We start from the raw sequence: 27,134 nt of genomic DNA on the forward strand, positions 1-27,134 counted from the left end.
ACTCTTCTGGAAGAAATAACCTCCTCTTCCTTTGTGTCTCACTGGATTCTGTTCAATAAAGAACTTTCCATCCTACCTTATGGGTAATCACCTCTTCCCAGTCAGTTGCAAATTCCTGAGGACAAGAGCAGATGCTCCATACATTGTGACTGAAGAGCTGAGTAGGAGAGATAAGAGAAAGGTGTGAGGGCATTTGAGTTAACTGCTGATGTCGTTTACTATCCTGTCTGTGGGGTGTAAGGCTTTTTAATTTGGGGGCATGAACTATTCAGTGTGACCTGCGCCCTTTCCTAAGTAGGAATGGAAAGTTTACAAATTCTGAAGTTCACAATCATGATATCCACGAAACATGCCACAGTGAAACGACTATTAATTCGGCAACTGAGATAGTGTATGATTTAAAATAATTGCTATTATTCTGGGTTAACTGTCTGACGTTTTAATTTGGCTAAGTTAAATTTAATTCAGATTCCAGCATTTTCCTGGCTTGTCCACACCAAATCTCGATTGAGTTCTGACTGTGCTGGGTACTGATGGTGAGTCGTTCCGTCCACTATGGGCGTCAGCTGTCCAACAGGAGTCTTGCAAGTAACAACTGCATTTATGATTTGTAGAAGTTAGAAAAAAGGCTGCTTCTGATTCCGAATGTGAAGTGTGTGACTAGGACCAAATACCCTAAATGTACTAAATTGAGCCATCTGAAATTATCAATATTTGATCATCTTTGATTTACGAAAATGGCAATTTGTTATAGTTTGACCTAATATTACCTTAGAGAATTGAGGAGAAAGGCGACTTCTCTTTCTGAATCCACTTAAAAGCCCGTGCTTGGTAGTATGGAGGTTTCAGATATACTCACTGGAGTTACCACAGTAACTTCTACAAGTTCCTCGAAAGTCTTCCGAGGCTGGTTGCTGTCAAGGTGGTGTGACGTGGTACCTCTGCACCCCAGGAAGGGAGGTGACGGGGTAAGGAATAGAAAATCAAACAAATAATGCCCCCATCGCGGGTGCTGGTGGGCTCACAATGAGTGGCCTGGCTGTTGGGCCGTGGGGGTCTTGTATTTTGCATTGGGGGCGTCTCTTGGATTGTCCATATATTCTGCAACTTGGATTAAGTTTTCCTAGAGTATTTGAGAGTTAATTAAATACCAATAGCAAACTAAGAGGGGCTGACTAGTTTAAATATGGCCCTCGCTGTGATGGCCAATAAAGAGCAGAGCAATGTAGCCCAGAGTTCTGTGTCCTCTTCATTTGCCCGTGGTCCATTTGTTTAACCTTAGTGCCCTGTTTACCTAACTGTAAAACGCAGATGCTAAGTAGCTCATTACTTCAGCAGTGTCAGTAGTTCTGTAATGAATTACCAGGCACTTTGAGATTGATGGATGCAAGGAGCTGTGGAAACATGAGCTCCAAGAAGGATTGTGTAAATATCAGGAATTGTTGTTTCCTCTTCTGAATCCAGTGTATGTTACCACAAGGATAGCTGATGCTTCATCAGCAGCAATTAAGTAATGTGCCCATCTCTACTTTTTACCAGTTTATAATGGACCCTTTCTATATTCTCACAAAAAATTTTTGTAAGTAGATCCAACTATGACTTTCATCAGGATTTTAAAAAATGTAATGGACAGAGGTATTTTTTAGACTCTTATTATGGAAAGTTTCAGACATACTCAAGAGTAGACAGAGTAGTTCAGTGACCCCCATACACCCAGCACCCAGCCAAATAACCCTGAGTCACAATTCCCTCCCCCTCCATTACTTGTAGCAAATCCCTCACTCCCGTTATCTTGTAGAAGTCACGTCATTTCTTCCACAGATGCTTCACTGTCCACCTCCAAAAGGCAAGGAGTCCCTCCATCTTAAGTAGAACCTTACTGCTGTCAGCACACCTCAAAATATGTCAGCAGAACTTCCTTGATGTCGTCAAGCATACCCAGCCAGGGGAAGAAATTGTTTTAAAAATGATTTTATGTATAGAATGTTCTCAATTGAGAAGTTGTGCTACAAAAGTTTTCTGTCAATTGATTAATTGTAACACACAGTGAATATTCATATAGAAACCATAGTAAAAGCGGTGATTGACACCCATGAGGCCCACAGAAACTTACGGAACTGGGCAAGTCTGTATATTTCTCTGTGAATATCTTACTGGGAGGAGAATTGATGGGTAGTCATCTCCTTTACTAGAGACCTGGATCTGAGATACGCATTTTCTCTCTCTTGCCAGTGTTCTCATAGGGATTCCTTCTCCCCATGTCCACCTCCGCCCTCTCCCCCTCACTCTCACTCCACCTCCTGCCCTCTTGGCCCCCCTGGAAGAAAAAGGGAGGAACTTTTCCCAGTACAGCTGATTATCTTTATTGAAAAAAAAAAGGAGGGGATGTTGCTCTCTCAGGGGCAGCAAGCAGTATAGGGAAGCTGCCAGCATATGCAGTTTAATATTTTAAAGGTATTTAGAAAACAAACTGCGGTGTGATTTCTTTAACACTGGGGAGAACTAGAGCGATATTATAAATGGTCCAGGAGAGGCTTATTTAGAGACCAGGTTAATGCTCTGCTTTTGCAGTCCCCTAGCAAAGTTTGGTTCAATTTCAAGTCAACCATGGCTCCAGCTCATACTTTATGCCTGCATCTTTGCCCTCCATGAACATCAGATTAGCGGAGACAGTGGTCTTTCTTAGTGGAGGCACTGGTCTGGTGTGGGCAGTGTGGAAGTAAGGAGCCTCCCCACTTTTCGCCTGTCCAGAAACCCAGTCCTGCCTGTAACTCACCAGTCAGCCTCATGGGGTGAGGCTGTGGGGTGGTTGCCATAGCGGCTTACCACTCCCAGGGCTGTCACTTCTCTGGATTATCACTTCATCAATCCATTCGGCCATGGTGGGGATATTGAGGGTGGGGGTGGGAATTGTGCCCCTACTTGTGCTGTGGTTGCAGGTTCATACCACATGCAAAAGCCACAGAGTGTGCCCTTGTGCGTTTGCCTTACTGGTAGCCACTGCTACCCACCTCCTATCCCGGAAATTGCATTTTCTGTCTTGCCCTGTTTGCTGTCTGTAACCCTCACACACCCAAAACTCAGAAGACTTACCTCCCCCAAGTTCCTCTTGATAAGACATCGTGTTCATGTGATTCTAGGTATTTCCACGTTCATAAAGATATGAAGTGTCATTAAAAAAAACACACCAGGAACCCATGAAGTGTCCTCTGGAGAGCCTCAGAACACACACACCGCACCCCCACCCCCATACACACAGGCACACAGAATCCCTGGTGCAGAAGCAAAGTGCTACTAGTCAGTGTTAACCATAGAAACCCCAGAACTGCAACCTGGGTTAAAGGGCCTTCCTTCTCTTTTACTGCTTAAAAAAAAGCAAAGAGATTCGCAGCGACATATCCCGTGATTGCCCCCTCTTGAGGCAGGCGTTGAGGAGGGCGTCCCTTGACAGGAGTGATGAGCATCTTTAAGGATTATAGCAGGATGGTTACCCTGTTAACTGGGTACCACACATGCAGCAGTGCACTTCCATAGACCGGGGGGCAGAGAGGCAGGGCCTCTTAAGTCCTGGTGATTCTTGGCACGCCTGTGCCCCCCTGGTATGGGAAACGTCTGAGAGAGCAGCGGCAAAAATAAAAACAGCTGAAACTCTTCTCTGAAACAGTATAGTCCAGTGGTGGCTCTCACTGGATATTGTGAAATTAAACCTGAGAAGGGCCTCCACTCCACTAAGCTGGAGCCCCTCCTATTCATTCATGTCCTTGCTCATTCACTGACCTATTCAACCAAGGCACTGGGCACCTGCCAGATGCCAGGCTCTCACATGCCAGGCACTGTTGCAGGTGCTGGGGGGGCAGTGTGAATGTCTTCACTGAGCTTCCAGTTGGTGACCTTCATCAGCCTGCGTCAAAGAAGCGGGTGAGGAGAGGGGAAGAAAGAGGAGGGTAGGACCAGGCACCCGTTTGGGGGGAAGGTGTTCAATTTATTTATTTCTTAACTAGAAATTCATTTAGTACTGATGAATTAGATGGATGGACGAGTTCTTTCTAAACTGGAATAAGTACTAAGGCAGAGCCTTCATTTAAATGAGAGTTGACTGACTATCTACTATAAACTGGCCTAGTATAAAACTGAACTTATTTTGCTTAATCTTTGTACCTATTTTTCTCTTTTGTTGGTTTTTCTTTTTTTAAGTCTGTGATTTAGAACACTAAATAATTAGCAAAGAATTTCCTGGTTTCCAAGTGTTCTCAAACTTCAAGATCCCTCATGCCTGGGGCCATATTTTTTTTTCAGCTTTATTGAGGTATAAGCAATGCACAATAAATTGCATATATTTAAATTTTATTATTTGATGAGTTTTGACAGCTGTGAACCATCACTACCATAAAAATAATGAACATATTCGTCACCCCCTAAATTTCCTCCTTCCCTTTTGTGATTCATAACCTCCCCTTTCATTCCCACCATCCCTAGGTAATCACTGATATGATTTTTGATGTTAGAAATTAGTTTGTGTGTATTAGAATTCTAGAAAAAACAAACTCATGCAGCATGTTCTCGTTTTAGACTAGCTTCTTTCATCGAACATATTATTTTGAAATACATCCATTTTGTTCTATCAATATTGCCTTTCTTTTTATTACTGTGAAGTATTCATTGTATGGATATACCACAATTTGTTTAAACGTTCACCTGTTGATAGACATTTGGGTTGTTTCCCGTTTTTAGCTATTACAGATAAAGCTGCAATGGAAATTCTTGTACAAGTCTTTGTGTGGTCAGGTGCCTTTATTTCTCTTGGGTAAATACAGTGGCCATATTTTTTAATCTTCACATTTTTTATGCTTAGCACATTATCTAGCATATAGTAGATGCACAGGAAATATTGTCCTAAGAAGTTGCGGTCCTTTTCCTCTGCTTCTATGGTAATTGATAGATAAGACTAAATTACTTTTAAAAATAGGTCTTGAAAATATTATTTTGTTTCAAGAGAGAGTGGTTCTGCTATTGTCCTTTTTCTCTAGTTTGTTCTATGATATTTTGTGCACTAAAGTCAAGCTTAATTGCCTACTCCTGTATTTTTTGAGTTCCCGGAGTATTTACTGAATTCCTCTAAGGAGAAAGTAAGGAAATACTGGTTTGTTACCTAAAGAAACAGTGTAAAAGCCAGTAAAATAGTTAAAAGATCTCTCTGTTAAATCCTTTTTCTTGTTGAATTCTGTAACAAAGTTGGAGGATATAGTGTGGAAAAAAATTAAGGATCTATTTATGGGAAAAAAAGAGTTTAAATGCTGAAAAATTTTAGAAATCTTAAATTTAAAGAGAAAGACAGTTACACTAAAAAACTTATATTAGTGATTCCAATGGGCCAGATATGTACTGAGTACTCTATGATTGTATGACAATTAATCCTCTTAATAATCTAGGGCATAGGTTATTTTCATATCCCCATTTTACAGATGAGGGAGGAAATAGAGACCAACAGAGGTTAATTAATTTGCATGGGGCCACAGAGTTGGCATTTAAACGCAGGTCTGCCTGACACTGAAGCTGTTCTCTCAACCATTAGGACACATTGACTCTGCTATGTTCAAACATTGAAACAATACTCAGAATAACTGTGGCATGTTCAATAAGTTTAAAAAAAAGTCCATGTAGGCAAAGAGATTCTAGCAGTATCGCCAATTGCTCTGTACATTATTCACACAGATTTCCCTAAAAGTTAATCAACTTGACAAGTTGCTTTCCTAATAACCCCTGACTTTATATTTAAAGCAAACTTTTGTCCTCTTCCCATCGCTTGCATTGGCCACTCTGTTTCCAGTCACCTGTCAGGGAGAGTTCGCAGGTAGACAGAAATGTCCAGTCCCTTTTTTCTTTACCAATGGAACCACCCCGTTGTCTCTTGGACTTGTGGCTGTTTGGCCCTCTGCAGATCCAGCAGACCCACAGATAATGCTTTGTCTGTGATTTCTCTTCTATTTCTTGCCTGCAATTTTAAATAACTCTTGGCTGGGAAACCTCATTAGGCCTGTTAAGGCATCAAAATGATGTGCATGTCTTATGTCCCACCTAGATTATAAGGTCTTTGCAGGTAGGAGGGTATATCCCTTATTTTTTTAGTTCTTGCTAAAGAGGCTTCTGACATCCCACTAGCCTGAAATCCTGGAGTTACAGAGGAATTTCTCTCTCAGTAAGATTCCACATGAACCTGGGGAGAACATTTTACAAACATTTGGAAGTATGTGGGCTTTTTAAATCTGAGGGTGACAAATTAGTCAGAATCTAGTGTACAAGGCATCTTTGTGGGCTTCTATTTCTTTAAAAGTTGGCTTCATGACAGCTTAGTGTTTCGGTGTAGCAATTAACAGAATTATGTTTTAAAAACTGGACAATTCGTGGTTATGAAACACTCACCTACGTTTCAGACCATATGAAACAAGGCTCCAGATATTTGCATATATACTTTAATCACAGGAAGTTACTAAGAGAATGAAGTATTTCCATGGTGTCGTGCTTGCAGACCTAAATATTAAAGTATGTCATGGTGGTAAGCACCCTGACTTTCCATGATGTCTAGCTCAGTGTGTAAGCATATGGTGGGCGTTTTGCATACTAGATACTGGTCAGGGGCTGTCCTCCCTCACAGATCTGCCATGTGGGAGCCTTCTCTGCCACTGTGACCCAGTCCGTGATTTCCCACAGGTGTTTTTGCTCTTGGCATTTTTGCAGAGGTGGGGTGGTTATAGGAATGCTTAAATGAGCTAATTTGTGTAACTCCATGAGGTAGTACCTGGCACACAGTGCCAATTAAGGTTGCGTATTATGTTTATTATTCAAATACGGGTTAACTCAGACACTCTGATTTAATATATTTAAGTTCACCCCAGGGAATCTAATCGTTTTGTACCTATGCTGCAGATTCAGAGCTCAAGCCCAACCCGGAGTTTTATATAAGCTCTTGTTTCCAAGTAAAATGTTTCCCTGTGTATCAGTCTAGGCAGGAAATATGTCCAGGTGGAAGCTGTGCCCCAGAAGCCAAATGTTGCCACAAAAATCCATTCTCTGTTTCTGCATTTTCTGTGTCTTCTTATCAGTAAGGAATCGGAAACTTCGTTGGGGTGGGAACAAGTAGGCTTGTGGAATTTGTGCAGGAATGCTGGTCTCTGAGGAGAGGTGGCTGAGAATCCTCATGGGTCACATTCATGGGGCTTTAGCTGCATGCATACCTGTGCATGGAATCTTGTCACACACACAAGTCAATAACCCCGCTGTACACCTGACTCACGTAGTGGGAGCTGTGCCAGGCAGGCCAGGTGGTGGGGGAATACAGTGACAGGTACACAATAACAAAAATCAAGGAGTGTTAGAATTTGAAATAAACAGAGAGAATATAACCCAGTCTTGTCCACCCTTTGGCCATTCTGTATACTGCTTACATGATCGTGACACATATATGTACCATCTGTAAAGTACTGTGCTTTCCCTTAACTTCACATTTTTTCCCTTAAATACACTTATGTTGAAAGGAAACTGTATCAGTAAATAGAAAACCATTACTACAAGGTAACTATAAAACTAAATACAATAAAAACAAATGTTTGTCCGAGTTCCCCCTAAAACCACCTCAGATACCACTGTAGCATAATTTGGGAAATACTGATTTAGTTCAGTGTGTGCCCTTTATATATAAGGAATCTGAAGTATTGAGTAGCTAAGATGGGGGGTCTTCTTGTTCAAGAATGTATTACTCAAGGTAGCTAACTGCTTTAACATAAAGTCCCCGAAAACCCAATGCCTGAACACAATAGGAAGTTTATTTCCTGCTCATATTATGTATAACTACTGTCCACATGGTGACTCAGGGATCCAGGCTCCTTCCATCTAATAGCTTCATTGTCTTTTATGTTTGTTTATTGGTTTTTAAAAACAGCTTTATTGAGATCTAATTCCCATACCATACAATTCATCCATTTAAATTGTGCAAGTCACTGGTTTTTAGTATGTTCACAGAGTTGTGCAGCCATCACTGCAGTCAATTTTAGAGCATATTCATCACCTCCCCCAAAAAAATCTTGTACCCGTTAGCAGTCCATTGTCTTTTGGTCCATGTTTTGGAGGACAGGAAGTGGTGTTACATCACTTCCACATGCACTCCCTTGACTAGAGCTCAGTCATGTGGCCTCACCTAAATGCATGGAGATGGGAAATGCAGTGCAGCTGGGCACCCAGGAAGAGGAGGAAGATGTGGCAATCCATGGTCACTGGTATTGTCTCTGCTCCAAGGGATTTATAACCTTTGGATTAAATTTGTTAATTCTAAAATTCCTTGAATTCAGAAGTCTGTTACGTAAAATTTATGAAAGGATCCCTATACATTTATTTCTATACAAGTCATTCCAATTTTTACTGATTTTGAGTTAAACTAGGTAAATCACTTTTAGACTTATTTCAAAGCACATGTGTTATAGTAAGTTTTGCTTTCAACTGTAATAAAATTCACCTGGTAATAGTTTCTAGATGTGCCCTTGGGCCACAAAAGGGAGCTGGGAAAATATAGAAGCATAGAAAAAGGGGAAATGCCCACTCAGGAAAAAAAATCTTTAGCTTTAAATATAGTGAAAAAATATCTCCGGAAACGTTGTAATTGCCTACATCAGCACAATCTTATGTGAAAATTATTCTGTGATTTCAGGACTGGAATTTTCTGCTTTCAGATTCCTTATAATTTATAGAGATTTTTTTCAACATTCTGTTTTTTTCCTGGATATTATGTTAAACACTATAATCTTCAGAATTAAACCATGCTTATGTATGTAACTACTAGCTTCTTGATTTAAAAGTGCTTTTTTTTTTAGTGTAAAAGCACTTTACAAAATGTACAGCACCTATGTCAGTTATTATTATGAGCTGGTTAAAAGGGAGGAAAAAAATATTAGCATGTCAAGTTTTTCTTTTTTTTTTCTTTAATTTTTCACTAGAATTTAGTCCTTAGTAAAGAGGGAACATTTTATCATAGAATCACCAAGTTGGAAATGACTTTAAATTTTGTTTATTCTGCTTCTCCTGATGCCAGAAAAATCTACATCAAAATTATTCCCAGTAGCCACAAGAAAAATGCCAGATCAGTCCTGAGGTTTCCTTATTTCTCCTGATTAACATGTCCTACAGCACTTGAGGCCCATTCTTTTAACTCTGTTCTGAGTTGAAGGTGAAAAGAGCTGCTCCTGTGTATAGAATAGGCCTTTTGGCTCGTTTGAGATTTTTAGTAGAATTGTGTCATTTTCTTTCTTTCATTTTCGAGAGTTGACTGGAACTCTTTAGCCTTTCAGTTTTGACCCATCTGAACTTTCATTGTAAACATTATTGTTGGGGCTGGCTCCGTGGCCCAGTGGTTAAGTTTGCGCGCTCTGCTGCGGCGGCCCGGGGTTCGGATCCTGGGCACGGACGTGGCACCGCTCGTCAGGCCACGTTGAGGCGGCGTCCCACATCCCACAACTAGAAGGATGTGCAACCAAGATATACAACTGTGTACAGGAGGTGTTTGGGGAGATAAAGCAGAAAAAAAAAAATTGGCAACAGTTGTTAGCACAAGTGCCAATCTTTGGGAAAAAAAAAGGAAGATTGGCAACAGTTGTTAGCCCAGGTGCCAATCTTTAAAAACAAAACAAAACAAAACATTATTGTTCCTCCTAACCTTTAGCAAATGTCTGGTTTTAAGTTCCTTAAGGGCAAGAAATTGTGTGCTTTCTAATCTCCATCATGGCCCTTCGGTGTCTGTGCCTTGTCGATGGTGGAAGGAAGCGGGAATCAACATTTGACAGATGAGGCTGAATGAAGGAATTGTTATGATGGAACGCAGTGAACACTGAATGTTAACAGCAAGTTTTGGTGCTGTCTGTCTGCCGAAGACTGCAAGTTCTAAGAATTGTAAATTCTGGGTTCTTACTTTGATGACACTATTTCATAGCACCGTCCCCCCCCCCCCCCAGCAATATAGGGTATGTGTGTGTCTGTATGTATACATATAAAATATTTGCTTTTTGTCTGTATTCTCTGCATGGTCTCTTGTCGTTAAGCATGTCATGCCAGGAGCCCATCTTTGGGTTTGTATTTATGATCTGTTTTAATTGTTGTGGCCTCTTGAGAAAGAACAGAGGCTGAGTGAACACTAGACAATTTAGTGGTGCCAAATGGAGGCTGATGATAGGATGGCAGTGTGTGTGCCAACAGAGGTGCCCATAGTTGAAAGTGAGAGAAGAGGTGGAAGACGGAGTCACGTGGCACACAGTAATGCGAGCATGTGGATATAGAAACAACTGGCTTCGGGAGAGGGATTCTGTTCCAGCAAACGCCCCATCCATCACAGTCAAGTAATGTTGTTAATTTAAATCTCATTTGTTGTCTAACTTTATTTGGATCTAATTTGTGAGCTGCTTTGGTCTTATAGTTGTTAACAGCTATGAGCAGAGATTTCCACCTAGTTTGTTTGTACTTAGTTAAATGATATCAAGTTATTCAAGTGTATGTGGCACTCAGGATTGGAATTAGACAGACAGAGTTCAAATCCTGTTTTGTTATGTGACTTTTGGCAGGTTAATTATACTCTCCAAGTCTTGATGTCTTCATCTGTTAAATGGGGTGACGACAGTTTTTATAATGCTGTGAGGATTCATTGAGTTATCCATTGAAGAGGTTAACATAGTGCCTGGCTCATCGTGAGTGCTCTATAACTGTTAGATTTTGACGTAAGATAATTTTCTTTTCTATAATAAGAGTCAGAAATTTCAAGCTTGAGAGGCCTGGTGTCAGATAAAAGCTTTCATCTTTTGAGAGATCTGGGTTCAGTTCTGGCCCAGCCTCTGACAATCTCATACCTTCTCAGATGCTTAGTTTCCTAACAACTTCCCAGGATTACTGTGAAAGCTAATTAATAGTAAATGCTGCCATTTAGGGAGTGACTTCCATGTGCCAGACACTGTACTAAGCACCTATGTACATTATCTTTATTCCTGCTAAAAGCTTAGCAAAGTGAGTAGTGGTATCCTGTTCCTACAGACAAGGGAACTAAGTGGAGACAGAGCTTACCCTAGGCCATCCGACTTCTAAGTGGCAAAACAGAGGCTGGAATCAGGATCTGCCTGTCTCCAAGGCTTGTGCTACCTACCGGAGGTCCCATTGCAGTGAAATTCTTCTGAGGCAGGCAGCTGGGAATAGCCACATCACACAAAAGTTGTGATGGGGGAAAGGGAGGGACCGTTTGGAATATTGGCGGGAAGTTCTTTTAGGTCTCTCACTGTGCGTAATGGAGACTCAGGATGCCTAGGGAGGACGGTGTGGAAGGAGGATATGAGGGTGTCCTGAAGATAAATGTCCCAGATTCACATGGGGCCAACCCTGGTTATTTATATACATTAAAAAAATTAATTTTATTAAATTAGGATTGATATTGATATTTTAAAAATACTGAGTATTCTGGCAATGAAAGAAAAACAGCATACCTTGTAAGACTTGCCGAGGGACGGGATCTCTTTTTTTTGTTTTCTTCTTCTCCCCGAAGCCCCCTCAGTGGATAGTTGTATATCCTAGTTGCAGGTGGGACAGGATCTCTTATGTCTAACTCCCAGTTCTCCACTCAGTTGATGTGTGGTTTTAAGCAAGTTTTATTTCATCCCTCTGTCTAGTTTCCCCATTTATGCTGGTTTACAAATGTGTAAAGTGGCCAGGATTACCTCATTTTCAAGCTTTGTGAAATATACAGAGGATGTGAAAGAGAAGAGAAGTATATATCCTACACATGCACACACACAGTGTCACTCATCCTTCTTTTCAGACTGGCTCAGCACACTTTTTAATAAACATCTACTAAGTGCCAGGCAGTCTTCTGCACCTGGAGGATTCAAAGATGAGTAAGAGGAGGTCTCAGCTTAATCGTGATTTTTCAGTCTAGTGGGCAGGGCGAAGGCTATAGAAATAGAAGGGAAACTTTGCATGAAAAAAGTAATGACTTTAGATATTTCTCCTTGGGCCACAATATTGACAATAATATATAGCATACTTCAGTAATCACGAAGTAATTTCCTTATTGAAGAAATTCTAAATAGTCTAAATGGAGAAAAAACAAGCAAAGTGTGCAGACCAGGTGTTGAGAGACCAGGTGTTAAGAGGGCATCTGGTGCTTCCGGTGACTCTCTGGATTCCCTCTGATGAGTCTCTCACTCATTGCAAACCTCTTCTTCCTTGTCCCTGCTTTGCCTCCCAGGGTTACCCCCAGGTGTGGCTAGAAAAAGACTCTACTGAATATACCATATATGTGTCTTGAAAAGAAGGATTCTCTTTATCTATAAAGAAAATGCTAAGCATTTCTGAGTTTGAGCCCCATATTTTCAATTCTTTTCATACATTTTCACCTGGTTGTCCAACGGTCAACTCAAACAACAGTTCCCAACCTTGCCTTCTCCAACCTGATTCTCTTCTGTGTTTATTATTGTTCATGGTATCCGTGTCTACCGGTTGCTCTAACTCAGAATGCCTCAGGCTCCCTGACTCCTCTCTTAATCCCCACTTCTCACTGCTCCCAAAGTTGTGTGGCCTCTGCCTCCTAAGACTCTGACCTCCCTGCTTTCCTCACCTGCTTACTGCCATTGACTGGGTTCACAACCCCATTAGCCCTCGCCTGAATGCTGCAGCAGTCTCCCAGCCAGCCTCTCTGTCTCCACCCATTTGTTACACTGCCATTAATAATAATTATTATTTTTTGAGGAAGATTAGCCCTGAGCTAACTACTGCCAATCCTCCTCTTTTTGCTGAGGAAGACTGGCCCTGAGCTAACATCCATGCCCATCTTCCTCTACTTTATACGTGGGACGCCTACCACAGCATGGCTTGCCAAGCGGTGCCATGTCCACACCCGGGATCTGAACTGGCGAACCCCGGGCCACCGAGAAGCAGAACGTGCGCACTTAACCACTGCACCACCGGGCCGGCCCCAATAATCGTTTTTTCAAAAACACACCTCAACCCAGCCCTCCTCATTCCCCACTTAAAACCACTCAGGATAAATCCAAACTCCTAAGTCTGGCATATAAGCATCTTCTTGATTCGGTTTCAAATAACCTTTTGAGTCATTTCCTTCACTTCCTCTGAACCACCCTGAGCTTTGGCCATAGTGAATTTCTTTCTGTTCCCTAAATCAGAGCTTTGTTGTTTTTGCTGCCTGGAACTCTCATCTCCACTTTCACTACAGAAGAATTCCTACTTATGTTGTAAAAACCCAATCAAAATGTCACCTTCCCTGAAACTTGCCCGACTCCTGGCCCAACCACTGCCCCACTCTGTAGCACACCTTGAGCTCACTGACTTCGTCATTATTTGATTATGAATCATTCCCCTCTTCCCCTTCCCCACCCTGGTGTTAGGAACTCCTCTTGAGGAGACCGTCAACCCCCTTCTGTGACTTTGAAGCTCTAGCACGTAGCTCTGTGCTTGGTGTTTGATCAGTGTTCCGTGATGGGATAGATAGAATAATGAATGAGCAACTTCAATTTGAACCTTTATTTGCAAACTTCAGAGCAAGATATTTGGATTAATAAGCCCAAATATTAGTACAGTACATGAATATAGACTATAATACAGAACATGAATTTAGGGGACATAAGCCAACCCAGTACACAAGTCATCCCGAATTTTCCTGTATAGATTGATGCAGATCTAACAGCTGCTTTTAATAGCAGGGGCAGGTGGTGGGCATCTTGGAAGCAGACTATAACTTGCTGCTTGAGGACCAAGTGAGCTGGCTGGTGATAAATGACCCCTGAGAGCAATGTCTGAAAACTCCGTGAGGTCAACAGTGATTTTCTTCAGGGTTGGGGGAGTAAGGGTTATTTCATTCTCCTTGTGCTGTTAGTATTTTATAAGGTTTCTATAAGGAACATGTGTGGCTTGTTAACAGGAGGATGATGCTCTGGCAATTTCGTCTGCCCATTAAGGGTGCAGGCTCCAGGACCAGGGTGGGTGGCCCTGTCTAACCAGACCTCTTAACACTTTGCACCAGGTTCTTCACAAGCTGGTCCCTGCTGGTCTTTCCATCCTGCCTCATGTACTTTGTGCTTCAGCCACACTGATCTTTTTTTGTTACTTATTTATTTATGTAGCAAACACTCAGAGATATCATGCTACAGGCCAGATACTCTTCTAAGCACTTTGCAAATACTCTCATTTTAATTCTCATAACTAGGTAATAGTATCTATGAAGTAGATACTATAATTATTCCCAGTTTACAGATGAGGCAACTGAGGTCATTCTGGAATAGGTTTTTCTTTGCATGTGCTGTTCATTTCCTATCATATATCAGAATTTCTTTTCTGAAATTGTCATTTAAGCCTTAGTTCCTCTATGTTCTCTTACTATCTTTTTATATTACAGTACTTACTACATTGTATAATAAATAATTACTGTGTATGTCTCGCCCACAGGTAAACTTGGGCAAGGTACTTAATTTTAGTTTCTTCCTTGTGGAAGATGTGTCTAATACTACTTCTCTCACAGAGTGGCTGTGAAGATTAAATGGCACAATATTTGGACCGTATGCTCAGGAATATAGTCCTGTGTGAAACTATAGGTATTGTCCAGTGGGAAACTGAGGGGAAGGGAGACAAGGAAAACCAGAATGACCCAAAATCAAGACCACTAAGGGAAAAGAGAGTGTCGGCACTCTCAAATGCCTCATAAAGGTTTGAGCGGGTGGAAACTGAGCAAAGACCACCAGGTTTGGTCACTGATGATGTTTTTGAGAGTGGCGTTAGCAGGCTGTGGTGAGGTGGGAGGCAGATTGCAAGTGGTTAAGAAGGAGTGGGTGGAAAGGAAATGAAGGCTGAAGGTGTAATCGTTTTCAGGAAGGGAAGAGAAGAGTTAGGGCAGTCGCGGGGCCACAAGAAGGGTTCTTGGTTTGGGTGGGAGGGGCCTGAATGTGTCTACAGGCAGAGAAGTAAATGCCTTGGAAGAGCACCACTACGGAGAATGTCCCCTTTCCTGTCCTGGCTGAAGCTCAGTCCATGCTCAGAATCCTTGTTGCCCCCTTGGGGACTTGGCTTCAATAATTCTGTCACCTGTTTGCAGCTGAGGCATCCCGGGGTCTGGTGGGCTTTGGGGTCAGTTGGGGTCCTTGGGGAGATTATTTAACTTGTCTGGGCTGCAGTGCCTCATCTGTAAAGTGGGGAGACTTTTGTGAGCATAAAATGAAATAACGTCTGTTAAGTGCCAGCTACCATGTCTTAACTGTTGTGTCCTTTTAACTTTCTCTTCAACACAAGATGAAAGAGAAGGAAAAAGGGTAAAACTTAGGGTGCTTTTGACCTGCAGAAGGAAGAAGTTGGGAGTGTGTTCATGAGATGGCTGCTGCTTCTCCATAAAGTAGTGAAGGACCTTGTCCACTGGACCAGGGGAATGGGAAGGGACTGTAGAGCTGATGAGACTGGTGGTCTCCATGAAAGCACAGAAGGAAGGAGAGCAGCAGTGAAGGCCTAGCTGAGCACAGAGAAGATAGACAGGATTGTTTCGTGACCTTCTGCAGCCAGGTGTGCAGGAATAGGGGAAGGTATGGATAGAACTGGGGACTCACAAACATGTCAAGGGAGTATGGGATGTGTGTGTGTGTGTGTGTGTGTGTGTGAGTGTGTGTGGAAGAGAGAGAGGATGCACTGGTGAAATGACAGCCAGAGTAGTCTAGTCAGGTATCAGGTGGGAGCTGACGGCCTGGGAGAGTCGGCAGGTCTGAAAGTCTTATGGTGACAGTGAAGATGCAGAGCAGGTTCCTGGGAGCAGCGTAGGGGTCCCAAAGGTTGTGGCCAGAAGGGAATTTCAAAGTATTAGATGAAGCAATTTTGAATGACCAGGGCCAGGAAATGGCTGAGTCACCCCAAATACTAGAACATTCTTCATTTCTCTACTTTCTCTTCTGCTCTTTATCATATAAATATCTACCCCACCTCAAAAATGTAACCTTAGCCTTTATACAGCTTTTTGAGTGGAACGCATCAGTTACTATTATTCAGTAAACATTTTTATTTCTACATTGTGTTTGTAATACTTTTTAATGGATATGGTGTATCAAATTATCTTTGCACATACTGCTTTGCATTCTTTTGGATTTTTCCCTGGGAGAAATTCTCAGAGGTAAGATTACTGTGCTGGAGGGTGTGGCTGATTTGGGGAGGGGTGTCTTCATGTGTCATTGGTTACTTCCTGCAGGGGAATTTGCAGAGAGCAGGGAGGGAGGGCGACAGGGAGGAAAAGTAGAGCATTCGATAAGAGAGAGTGAATGGAGGCTTCAGTATGAACGCCGTGAGTTCTGTGTGCTGGAGGGGAAGATGTAACCGGCTGGAGTGTGTGGCTGTGATGGAGTACGTGGAAGTTTGCTTGGTTTGGACTTTGATGTTTTCTTCAGGGGGGTTGTCATCAAGAAGTTGAAGAAGGTAAGGCGTATGTGTGATGGGGAAGGTGACAATAAAAGAGAATCCATTGCTGTTCTAGAGGTTTTTTGGGGAAGGAACAGAACATCTTTAGAAATTAAAGGACTTAATTAGTTTGATTACTGTCTTCACAGTGTTAGTATTTTGAACAGTTTTAACAGTAGAGGGAGCCATGATTTAGATAATTATTACGGAAATAGTAATATTTTGAATCGGGGATTTCATTAACAAATATTACTATTAATAACATTTTTTTAATATCTTGTGATTGTAATGGTTCTCCCTCCCCCCACTTTTTTCTTTTAACAGAAAAAATACAGAAAGGGATTTATTGATGTTTCAAAAATCAAGTGTGTGGAAATAGTGAAGAATGATGACGGTGTCATTCCCTGTCAAAATAAATATCCATTTCAGGTGAGCTGGCATATTTTTGCAGCAGTATAACTGTGGGTTTTTAGTCATGCTTACTATTTGACATCATAGTTTCTTGTCATTGCTTTGTTGTTTGATTTAAAATTTTTTTTCGTCTTTCTTGAGGTATAATTGACACAGGAATTGTATATATTTAAGGTGTACAAGCTGATGGTTTGATCTATGTATACATTGTGAAATGATCACCACAATCAAGTTAACATATCCATCACTTCACCTGGTTACCGTTTTCTTCCATTTTTATTTTTGTGGTGAGAACACTTAAGAAGGTCTACCTTCTTAGCAGATTTCCAGTATACAGTACAGTATTGTTGGCTGCAGTCACCTTGCTGTACGTCAGATCTCCAGAACCCATTTATCTTGTATAACTGAAACTTTGTACCCTTTGACCAGCATCTCACCCATTTCTTCCTCCTGTCTGCCCCTGGCAACCATCATTCTACTTTCTGCTTCTATGAGTTTGGCTATTTTAAATTCCACATGTAAGTGAGATAATGCAGTATTTCTCTTTCTGTGTCTGGTTTATTTCACTTAGCATAATGTCCTCTGAGTTCATCCATGTTATTGTGAATGGCAAGATTTCTGGTTTTTTTTTAAAGATGAATAATATTCCATTGTATATATACACACCTCATTGTCTTTATCCATTCATCTGTTGATGAACATTTAGGTTGTTTCCATATCTGGGCTATTGCAAATAATGCTGAACGGAACAGGGGCAGGCAGATATCTCTTCAAGATCCAGATTTCATTTCCTGTGGATAGAGACCCAGAAATGGGACTGCTGGATCATGCGGTAGTTGATTTTTAGGTTCATTTGTACTTTAATAATAATTACTTTTCTTCATGAACAGTTTAAGTGTTGGTGGAAACATTAGCTTCTTCTTTCTGTGGTCTGTTAGATTCTGCCAACACCCAGAGTATGTAAACCCCAGACCTAATTTGCTATTACTCAGATTTATCACAGAAAAGTCAGGATAAGGAGTGGGGATTGAGACTGAAAAAAGTGGGATGAGGTGTTCTCTGTGAACTTGAGAAACTGAGAAAGGGCAGGAGTGAGCTCCTTGAGCAGAAATGAGATTAAAAGGCTGCTTGTGATGCAGAATATATTAGCATTATATATAAAGCCGTACTTTTTTTTCTTTTGAGGAAGATGAGCCCTGAGCTAACATCTGCTGCCAATCCTCCTCTTTTTTGCTGAGGAAGACTGGCCCTGAGCTAACATCTGTGCCCATCTTCCTCTATTTTATATATGGGATGCCTGCCACAGCATGGCTTGCCAAGCGGTGCCATGTCCGCACCTGGGATCCGAACTGGGGAACCCTGGGCCACCGATGTGCAACATGTGAACTTAACTCCTGTGCCACCAGGCCGGCCCCAAAGCCATACTTTTTTAAAAGGTTACCTTATTCCATTTTTTTCCTTGCAATGATCGTGTTAGACTAGGGAGATGAATACCATACTATTCTCATCTATGACTGGGGAAATTGAGGCTCACAGATGTTAAACAACTTGTGCAAGGTCATTTTGTGAATGAAAAGCCTCCCTAGAACACGTCCTCAGCTCCTGTCACTCCCACGGTGGGAGGTGTGGCATCCTGCACACAAGCCTTGAGGACTCAGGAGTGCAGAGCTGGCCCCCGCCATCCCAGAGCTTGCAGCAGCTAGCACATGACCCCTCGCTGCACCTAGCCACTCCCTGCTCTGGTTGAGGACGTTTGTTAAAAAGCAATCTTAAAAGTTAAGAAGAGGTAAACTTGAGCTTTAACTACGTAATTTAAACCAGCAAGATTTGAAAGATGAAAAATATCCTCTCTTATTATAACTTAACCATAACTTAAGAAAGTCTAGATTCTAGTCACACTTTCACGGTGAAAGTCTGCATCACCTTCAGATGCAGGGTCAAAAAAAAAAAGTAGAAGACATTTTCAGAAGACACCAAAAGAAAAAAGAAGGTTGCTTCCTCTTCCAGCATGTTCTAGCCCTAGGAAGGGACAGAGAGCATAGGGAGGGACTGGCTGCCTGGTGAGGTACCACTTCACTGCTTTCTTGGATGAATCGTTTCTGGTGGCAGCCAGGAGTTCCCCAGAAGCCGGCGTTTCTTTCTTGGGTTTTGAACCCAGATCTGTGTGTCTATATAACATCTGTGCTGTTTTTCCTACAGCACACTGTTATTAAAAGTCTGTTGGATAAATGAATGAGTGAATGAAGATATAAATAGCAGGGCGGGTAACTAGTAAGTTGGCAGTGTTACCAAAGGAGAGTATATTTCCACCTTGTTGAAATGGCTTCTGTGCCTCAAGGTCTGCAGAGCTCTTCCTTCCCTGACAGCCTCTCCTGTGAAAGGCTGACTCACAGAAGATGCGAGACACACAAGAAACAAGGCTCCCCAGATTCTCTCTGTCACTGTCAGCTGTCCGTATGGAAGACATGGGAGGTGGCCTACAGGTGCCATCGGGACTTGCTGAGGGAAGGATCCTGGACCCCAGATGTCTCACCTGGCAGCCTGCCAAACTACCTGAGATGCCAGATGTAGACGTTTATTATTTGAGCTTACGTTGCTATTTCTAAAAATTTCTTATAGAAATACAAATGCCCTGAGTTAGCTCAGTAATATATCTAGTCTTGGTTATCAAAACTCTGAATTTGGATTAATTTTCTTCTGATTAGCTGGTCTTTAACAAGCTTTAACAAAATTACAAGCTCACAGTGCTGACGTGAGGGAGTTTCGCGGAGCAGTTAGACTGTTTGGAGCCTGAAGAGGCGGATTCTAGGAAGGGAACAGTCAAGGGGCCATGAAGCTGTTCAGAGGAAACATGAATAAGAAGAGCCTTAGGAGATCAAACAGATCCTGCTCAGATGACTTCACCTCACCCACTTTGGTTTTCTCATTTGGAAAATGAGGATCCTAATGCTAATAGAGACATGGGCTGCTAGATGGATTAAACTAGGCCGTGTGTGTAAAGTGCTTAGCCCAACGTAAAGACTCAGTAAAGTAAACTATTGTAATAACTTATTATGAGACACCTAGGTTTCCGGAAAGTTCCAAGCCCTGGCAGTTCTTTCTGGATACCTCCGTGTCAATTCAGAATGATGGTTTTATGGTGCATTTTAACCTAATTCTTCCGTATGGAGTTGATTGCATGGACTAACCTGGGTGAGGTGTTAAGATTCTGACTCTCAATTCCAATGTGTTTGTTTTTTTAACACACCACCAAGCAATTCTCTGACCAGCTTGGTGTCCTACAATTCAACTCAGTTCCAACACTGTTCTACCCAGAGATAGCATCAGATTCCACAGATTAAGGGCTCAGCCCCACAAGACTGCCCCGACTTCCAGTGCCAATTGCCAGTCCAGGTTGTCGACTGTGCTTCTAACTTACTGGCTATAGATCGGAGTTTCCCACAATCGCTGCCTCAGGTTCCATTAATTTGCTAGAGCAGCTCACAGAACTCAGAGAAACATTTTACTTACTACATCACTGGTTTGCTATAAAAGGATGTAACTCAGGAATAGCCAGATGGAAGAGCTGCACAGGAGAAGGTATGGGGAAATGACACAAAGCTTCCATGCCCTCCCCAGATCTCCATGTGTTCACCAACCTGGAAGCTCTCTGACCCCTCTCCTTTTTGAGTTTTAATGGCAGCTTCATTACATAGGCATGATTGATTACATCATTGGCCATGGGTGATTGAGCTCAATCTCTAACCCCTCGCCCCTCCCGGAAGTGGGTGAGTGGAACTGAAAGTTCCAACCCTCTAATCACATGGTTGGCTTCACTGGCCAGTCCTCATCTGTAGGTGTTTTCCAAAAGCCATCTCATTAGCATAACAAAATATATCTTTATCAGTCTCAGCGCAGGAAATTCCAAGGGTTTTAGGAGCTCTGTGTCTGGAACTGGGATGAAGAACAAATATATATTTCTTAGTACAAAATCACAGTATTACAAATGTGAAAATTATGAACCAAATGGGGCAGCGTATATCCCCAAGTCTCTTAGCACTTATCTTTACCTCTCTATCATGCCTTACTTTCTGTTTTGTAATAAGAAATTGCTATACATGTCTTGGAAATAGGCTTCATGTTTGATTTATTTTTGTATCTTATGTAGTCCCAGCAAAGTGCTAGTTGAATGAATTAATCACTGAATGGAATATAACATCATTTGTTCTATGGCGTGCACATTGCTGTTAGACTGCATTTATATGATGAATGGAAAGGAATTACCTATTGAATATGGTCAGGAACAGCCGTTTATCAATGAAAGAGCTATTTGTGTTCAATCCAGTGGCTGTTGACATGGTAAAGGGAAGTTTCTAGCCATATATTTCTTTTTAGCCAATTAAAGTGTTTCTGCTTTGCGACCGACCATTAAGGGAAAGTGATAGATCAAAGACAAAATTCTTGGATTAGTTTCCCAGGCTTAATTTTATTATTAATATTAAAGATATTAAGAATAAGACTGTTAAATTACTCCTTGGGAGTTAGTGAGTTTGTGGTTAAAAGTTTGGGCTCTGGAGTCAGGATCCTGGCTTTCTGGGTTACCAACCAAATGGTGATGGGCAGGTTGAGAAGCATGCCATTAGCGAGCGCCATTTGCAGTGCATTGTATGTGAATGGTGCCTCCTGGAGTTATACGGGAGTGGCGGGGCAGTGGATAGACCTGAGTCTCTTCCTCTGTGAAATGGAATTACTAAAACCTTGATGGTAGGATTAATTGAGTTAATGTCTGTAAAGCGCACAGCATAGAGTTGGAGTACTTGGTGCTTAATAAAGTTAGCTACTGCAATTATTTAAAGTCTCAAAAGGAAGCTATAGGAATGATGCCGAAAGATGAGTCCGTTCATCTAAAATATTATTCAGAAAAATGCTAGATTAGAATAATCCCTATTACACCAAGTTTACCTGAGGAACTTTAGTTACTTAGATTGCAAGAAATGACAAGATAAGTGAAGCATCCTGGCCTCTGTATATATTTTTTTTCTACGAAGACACTGTCCTTTGTAAGAAGTGTGTTCCACTCAATGTAGACAGGAAAAAATAGATGTGCTTTTATAAGAAAGGAATCTAGGTTCTTTGGATCTGAAGTAATTGACTTTTTTCAGTCATTTCAGAATCATTTATTGGTGTCGGTGGTACCGAGAGCTCTGTGCTAGACAGAAGTGCTGTGTCTAAGTATTTCTCACCTCTTGCATCTTTTGTTATGTTTTAGGTTGTTCATGATGCTAACACACTTTACGTTTTTGCACCTAGTGCACAAAGCAGAGACCGGTGGGTGAAGAAGTTAAAAGAAGGTAAAACCCATGTATTGAAATATTAATCTGTGCATAATTTTAGGATATAACATTGTTATCACTAAAACAGAAATACAGTAATATATCTTGCATTTATAATCTTTTAATCTACAAAAAATGTTTCTCCAAGGACATTCTGTTACTGTTAGTGATACATACTGAAGATAATTTCCTTTTTTTAAATCTGATTCCTTCTAGTAGCATATACATAGTTTCTGAGAAAAGCATGCTTTCATTTAATGTGTAATACATTTGAAGATGATAGAGCGCTGGGCTTTTATCATAATAAGATTTGGTATTTTCTAAGAAATTTCCTATGTAGTCAACATTTGGTGTGAATGAATTGACTTGTGCATAAAGTGTTTAAATGGGGCATTTGTCTTGCACAATTCTCATTGCTTCTTCTGCGGAACAAAATGGTGGTGGGCTGACTTTGGTGTTTATCCATCACGGAGTAGCAAAGGTCACTTCTGTTAACAAGGGTGCTTCACCAAAAAAGGAGATGAAAGAGAACCATATGGATTTTCTGAATTCTGAGTTGTATGATGTTATGAGGGTGTTCTCACAATGAACATGGTATCCAAGAAATAAACAATGATTGACAGTGTTACTTATGAAACATTTTGTTATGTTTGTTTTATTTCACTAATCATTTCATGTATCTATGAATTACAGAAATAAAGAACAACAATAATATTATGATTAAATATCATCCTAAATTTTGGACAGATGGAAGTTATCAGTGTTGCAGACAAACTGAAAAACTAGCACCTGGTTGTGAAAAATATAATCTTTTTGAGAGTAGTAAGTATTCATTTTATTCTGTGATTATATTGTGCCCAGGATGTACATATTATTAGTCTAGCAAGAAAGTGACATGATTTTGATTTTGATGTTGGTTAAGTACGGCCTTCACATTTGCTAGTACAGTGTAAATGTGGGGTAGGTATATTTTGTGAGAATAATTATATTTAGTTAGCAGTGGGACTATCCATTGGAACCAAAAGGTCTATTTTGGGGAGCTTTTATCACAATATGGAAGCCTGCTAAAAATAACTCTATTAAAAGTGTGATCCTAATGTGGTACCATCAGCAGCTTTTCTTTGCTTTTTTTCTCAGCTTTATTGAGATATAATTGACAAATAAAATTGTAAGATATTTAAGTGTACAACGTGATAGTTTGATATACTTGTGCATTGTGCAAGGATTCCTCCCACTGAGTTAATTAACACATCCATCACCTCATGTGTTTACCTTTGTGTGTGTGTGTGTGTGTGTGTGTGTGTGTGTGTGTGTGTATGAGAACATTTAAGTTCTATACTCTTAGTAAATTTTAATTATACAGTACAGTGTTACCAACTATAGTCACCATGTTAGACTTCAGATCCTCAGACCTCATTCATCTTATAACTGAAAGTTGTCCCCTTTTAGCAACATCTGTATTTCACCTACTCCACTCCCCAGCCGCTGGCAACCACTTTTCTACTTTCTGTTTCTATAAGTTTGACTTTTTTTTTTTTAAGATTCCACATATAAATGATACCATGAGGTATTTGTCTTTCTCTGTCTGACCTATTTCATTTAGTGTAATGTCTTCCAAGTTCACCCATGTTGTTGCAAATGGTAGGATTTTCTTCCTTTTTTTAAGACTGAATAATATTCCATGATATATATACACACACCATATTTTCTTATCCATGCATCTGTTGATGGACACTGGGGTTGTTTCCATGTCTTGGCTATTGTGAATAATGCTGCAGTGAACGTAGGCGTGCAGATATCTCTTTGAGGTACTGATTTCGTTTCCTTTGTGTATATACCCAGAAGGAGGATTGCTGGGTCAATATGGTAGTTCTATTTTTAATTTCTTGAGGAACCTCTAACTGTTTTCCATAGTGGCTGCACAATTTGCATCCCCACCAACAGTGTACAAGGCTTCCCTTTTCTCCACATCCTCGCCAGCATTTATCTCTTGTGTTTTTGATAACAGCCATCCTGACAGGTGTGAGGTGATATCTCATTGTGGTTTTGATTTGCATTTCTCTAATGATTAGTGATGTTGAGCACCCTTTTATTTACCTGCTGGCCATTTGTATGTCTTCTTTGGAAAAATGTCTACTCAGATCCTCTGCTCATTTTTAGTGGAGTTATTTGATTTTTTTGCTATTGAGTTGTATGAGTTCCTTGTATATTTTGGGTATTAACTCCTTATCAGATATGTAGTTTGCAAATATTTTCTCCCCTTCTGTAGGCTGCCTTTTCATTTTGTTGATGATTTCCTTTGCTGAGCAGAAGCTTTTTAGTTTGATGTATTTCCACTTGTTTATAAAGAACGAGACATGGCCCCAACCCCTATGACATTTACAGTCTGTTCAGGAAGGCAGAAATACAAACCAGCTTTAATAGCATTTTAAAATTCTGTTCTTAAATAGTGATACAAGCACCATGCACCAGAGCGAGAGTCAGAGTGGGCTTCTTGTTTATGTGTTCATTTTCACTTTTCCTTAAAACTATCAATCGTTGGTAGATGGGGTTTTGACCTATTTTTGTTGTTGTCATTTTCAGGTATAAGAAAAGCACTACCTCCAGCACCAGAAACAAAGAAGGTAGGTGGTCTTCAACTTTTGGGAGCATTTTCAGTTTATTGAGTATGTTTGCATTCATTCATGTGATGCTGTTCCCCACCCCTACCCCCAAGGTCATATCAGAAACAGAAATGCTATGTCTTATTTGGTTGTTTATCTTGGTGTCAAATAATTTTAATTTAATGGTATGATATATAATTGGGGGCCCTTTTATCATCTGGCATTTTGCCTGTATTTTGGCTTCAAGAATTATATAAGAGGTGTGGGACTTCAAAGGAATATTTCAGTCTTAAGACCATAGTGTTGTGACTGACTTCAGTGATTTAATGATATGCCTTTGAAGAGTAGGCTATGGTGGAAAACATGTAGTTTGGACCCAGACAGGTATTGATCCAACGTGAATCTGATATGAGTGACCTTTGGTGGGTTACTTAAATCATTGTTTTCTCAATTGTAAAATGGGAATTATATACTCTACTTCATGGGATCAGTATTAAGAGAAAAACTGTGTTAGGTGCCAAGGAGCCTTGCACATAGTAGGCACAAAGAAGTGCAGATTCCTTTGAGTGGGAAGAGACCTGATAGAAGACTCCACTCCGTAGTGTGCTTTTTCCCCATTGCAGGGCATTTGAACAGTGGGTCCACCTTTAGTCCTCCTGGCTGCTCCTCACGTATTACTCTTACCTCTCCCTGGAAAGCTCGCCCTGACACTGAGCAGCAGCCTTCTGATGTTTAGAGACAACTTTTGCTCATGTCCTGTATTCTGAAACCCATGAGAGGTCCGATAGCATCAACATCATCAAACTCCTGGGAAGCTTCACCAGATTGTATTGGGTAGACTTGAGATTTCTGCTTTATTCTGTGGTGATGTGTGAATCATTTAGTGTTGTACTTCACATCCAGTTTTGAAGCAGAAGACTAAACTTTCATGTGTCATGCTCTTTTCTTAGCGAAGGCCTCCCCCACCAATTCCAATTGAAGAAGAAGATAATAGTGAAGAAATAGTTGTAGCTATGTATGATTTCCAAGCGACAGAAGCACATGACCTCAGATTAGAGAGAGGCCAAGAGTATATCATATTAGAGAAGAATGATGTTCATTGGTGGAGAGCGAGAGATAAATACGGGTAAGTATTCCCAGTCTGTGCATGACACACAGTGGGTACGTGGGAGTTAAGTGCTGAGTGAGAAGAGGATAATCTCCAACTATCATGTTATGAGACTAGTTCAGCCAGCCATAAGTGAAAGTGCACATTATTATTTGCAGTAACACAATGTATTCTTAGTGGTGATTCAATAAATGTAAATGGATCAACTACCTCTTTCTAGAAATTAGAATACATTACACTGGTCTCTTTCTGGTCCATCATATGTTTAATTGGATTATTTTGAGTTTGGGGGAAATTAGATTTTATTTTTTTCCTCCCTGAGGTAAGTAAATAATCTTAGATTTTTCTAAGAGAGAGAGAGAGGGAGAATACATGTATGTCTATATGTATGTACATAGGTGTATGTGTGTACACGTACAAGCAAGAAATTTAAAAACAAGCATGATTTATAGAAGATAATTAAGGATTTAAAGGGAACAGTCCTTTCAACCCTTATTATCGATAAAAAAATGGGTAAATAGGGATAAACTTAGGGGATGAGTATCTTTTAGACTTCATTAAGAAATCCTGTATCCTCTGCTTGCCTCTGAAATATAACCCTGTTGATATTCTGAGTTCCCATGGATAAGAAGAGGAGGACTTTTTGTCCTGTCCAGAGCACACCCTCCCTGCAAGTCTGCTTTCTCGCCTCCCTGCCCCACCCCCAATTCCAATTCTCCATTCCTCAGTCCACTTCGGGAGAAGCACTGGAAGCCCCTGGGTTAGGCAGGTCCTTCTCGTCTGCTCATTTCTCAGCAACGGTACATCTCCTGAGTGCTGGTTTGCTGTGCCTTTTTACCTTCTTGAGAGCTCCTAACCTTTTGTTCTATGTTTACAAGGAGGTTGTCACTGCTTTTCTTTGCCAAACACTGTAGAAGATTGACTTTTATTTTTTTATTTAGAAATCTTCAAACATCCATAAAAGTACATAATAGTATAATGGAGCCTCTTGTAACTTGACTTCAAAAATTACCAATAGTTAATGTCTTGATTTACCAATCCTCCCAATTGTTTTTTCCTACAATATTTAAAAGTAAACTTAAATTATCATATCATTTCACGCCAAAGTCTAACTGCTAAAGATTTTTTTAAAACAACTTCTGTGTCATTGTCATATTTAACAGTTAACTATAGACTTTTCCCTACCATTTTTGGGACTGGAAGAAGAGTATGAATGAAGCCCAGATAGCACATATCTTAGTA

At 40.7% G+C, this 27,134-nt stretch overlaps 1 protein-coding gene across 4 annotated transcripts in view; it reads left to right on the forward strand.

Moving 5' to 3' along the window:
- The window catches only part of TEC (tec protein tyrosine kinase), a 123,311-nt gene that overhangs the window by 71,802 nt on the left and 24,375 nt on the right, over window positions 1-27,134 (forward strand). For all 4 annotated transcript variants that reach the window (XM_008521611.2, XM_070615012.1, XM_070615014.1 and 1 more), the window contains 5 exons: window positions 16,783-16,887; window positions 22,118-22,199; window positions 22,875-23,003; window positions 24,765-24,805; window positions 25,735-25,910. In XM_008521611.2, coding sequence (XP_008519833.1) covers window positions 16,783-16,887; window positions 22,118-22,199; window positions 22,875-23,003; window positions 24,765-24,805; window positions 25,735-25,910 — 533 coding nt within the window. The remainder of the gene's footprint in view (window positions 1-16,782; window positions 16,888-22,117; window positions 22,200-22,874; window positions 23,004-24,764; window positions 24,806-25,734; window positions 25,911-27,134) is intronic.

The sequence above is a fragment of the Equus przewalskii genome, chromosome 3 (genome assembly GCF_037783145.1).
Source record: "Equus przewalskii isolate Varuska chromosome 3, EquPr2, whole genome shotgun sequence".
NCBI lineage: Eukaryota > Metazoa > Chordata > Mammalia > Perissodactyla > Equidae > Equus > Equus przewalskii.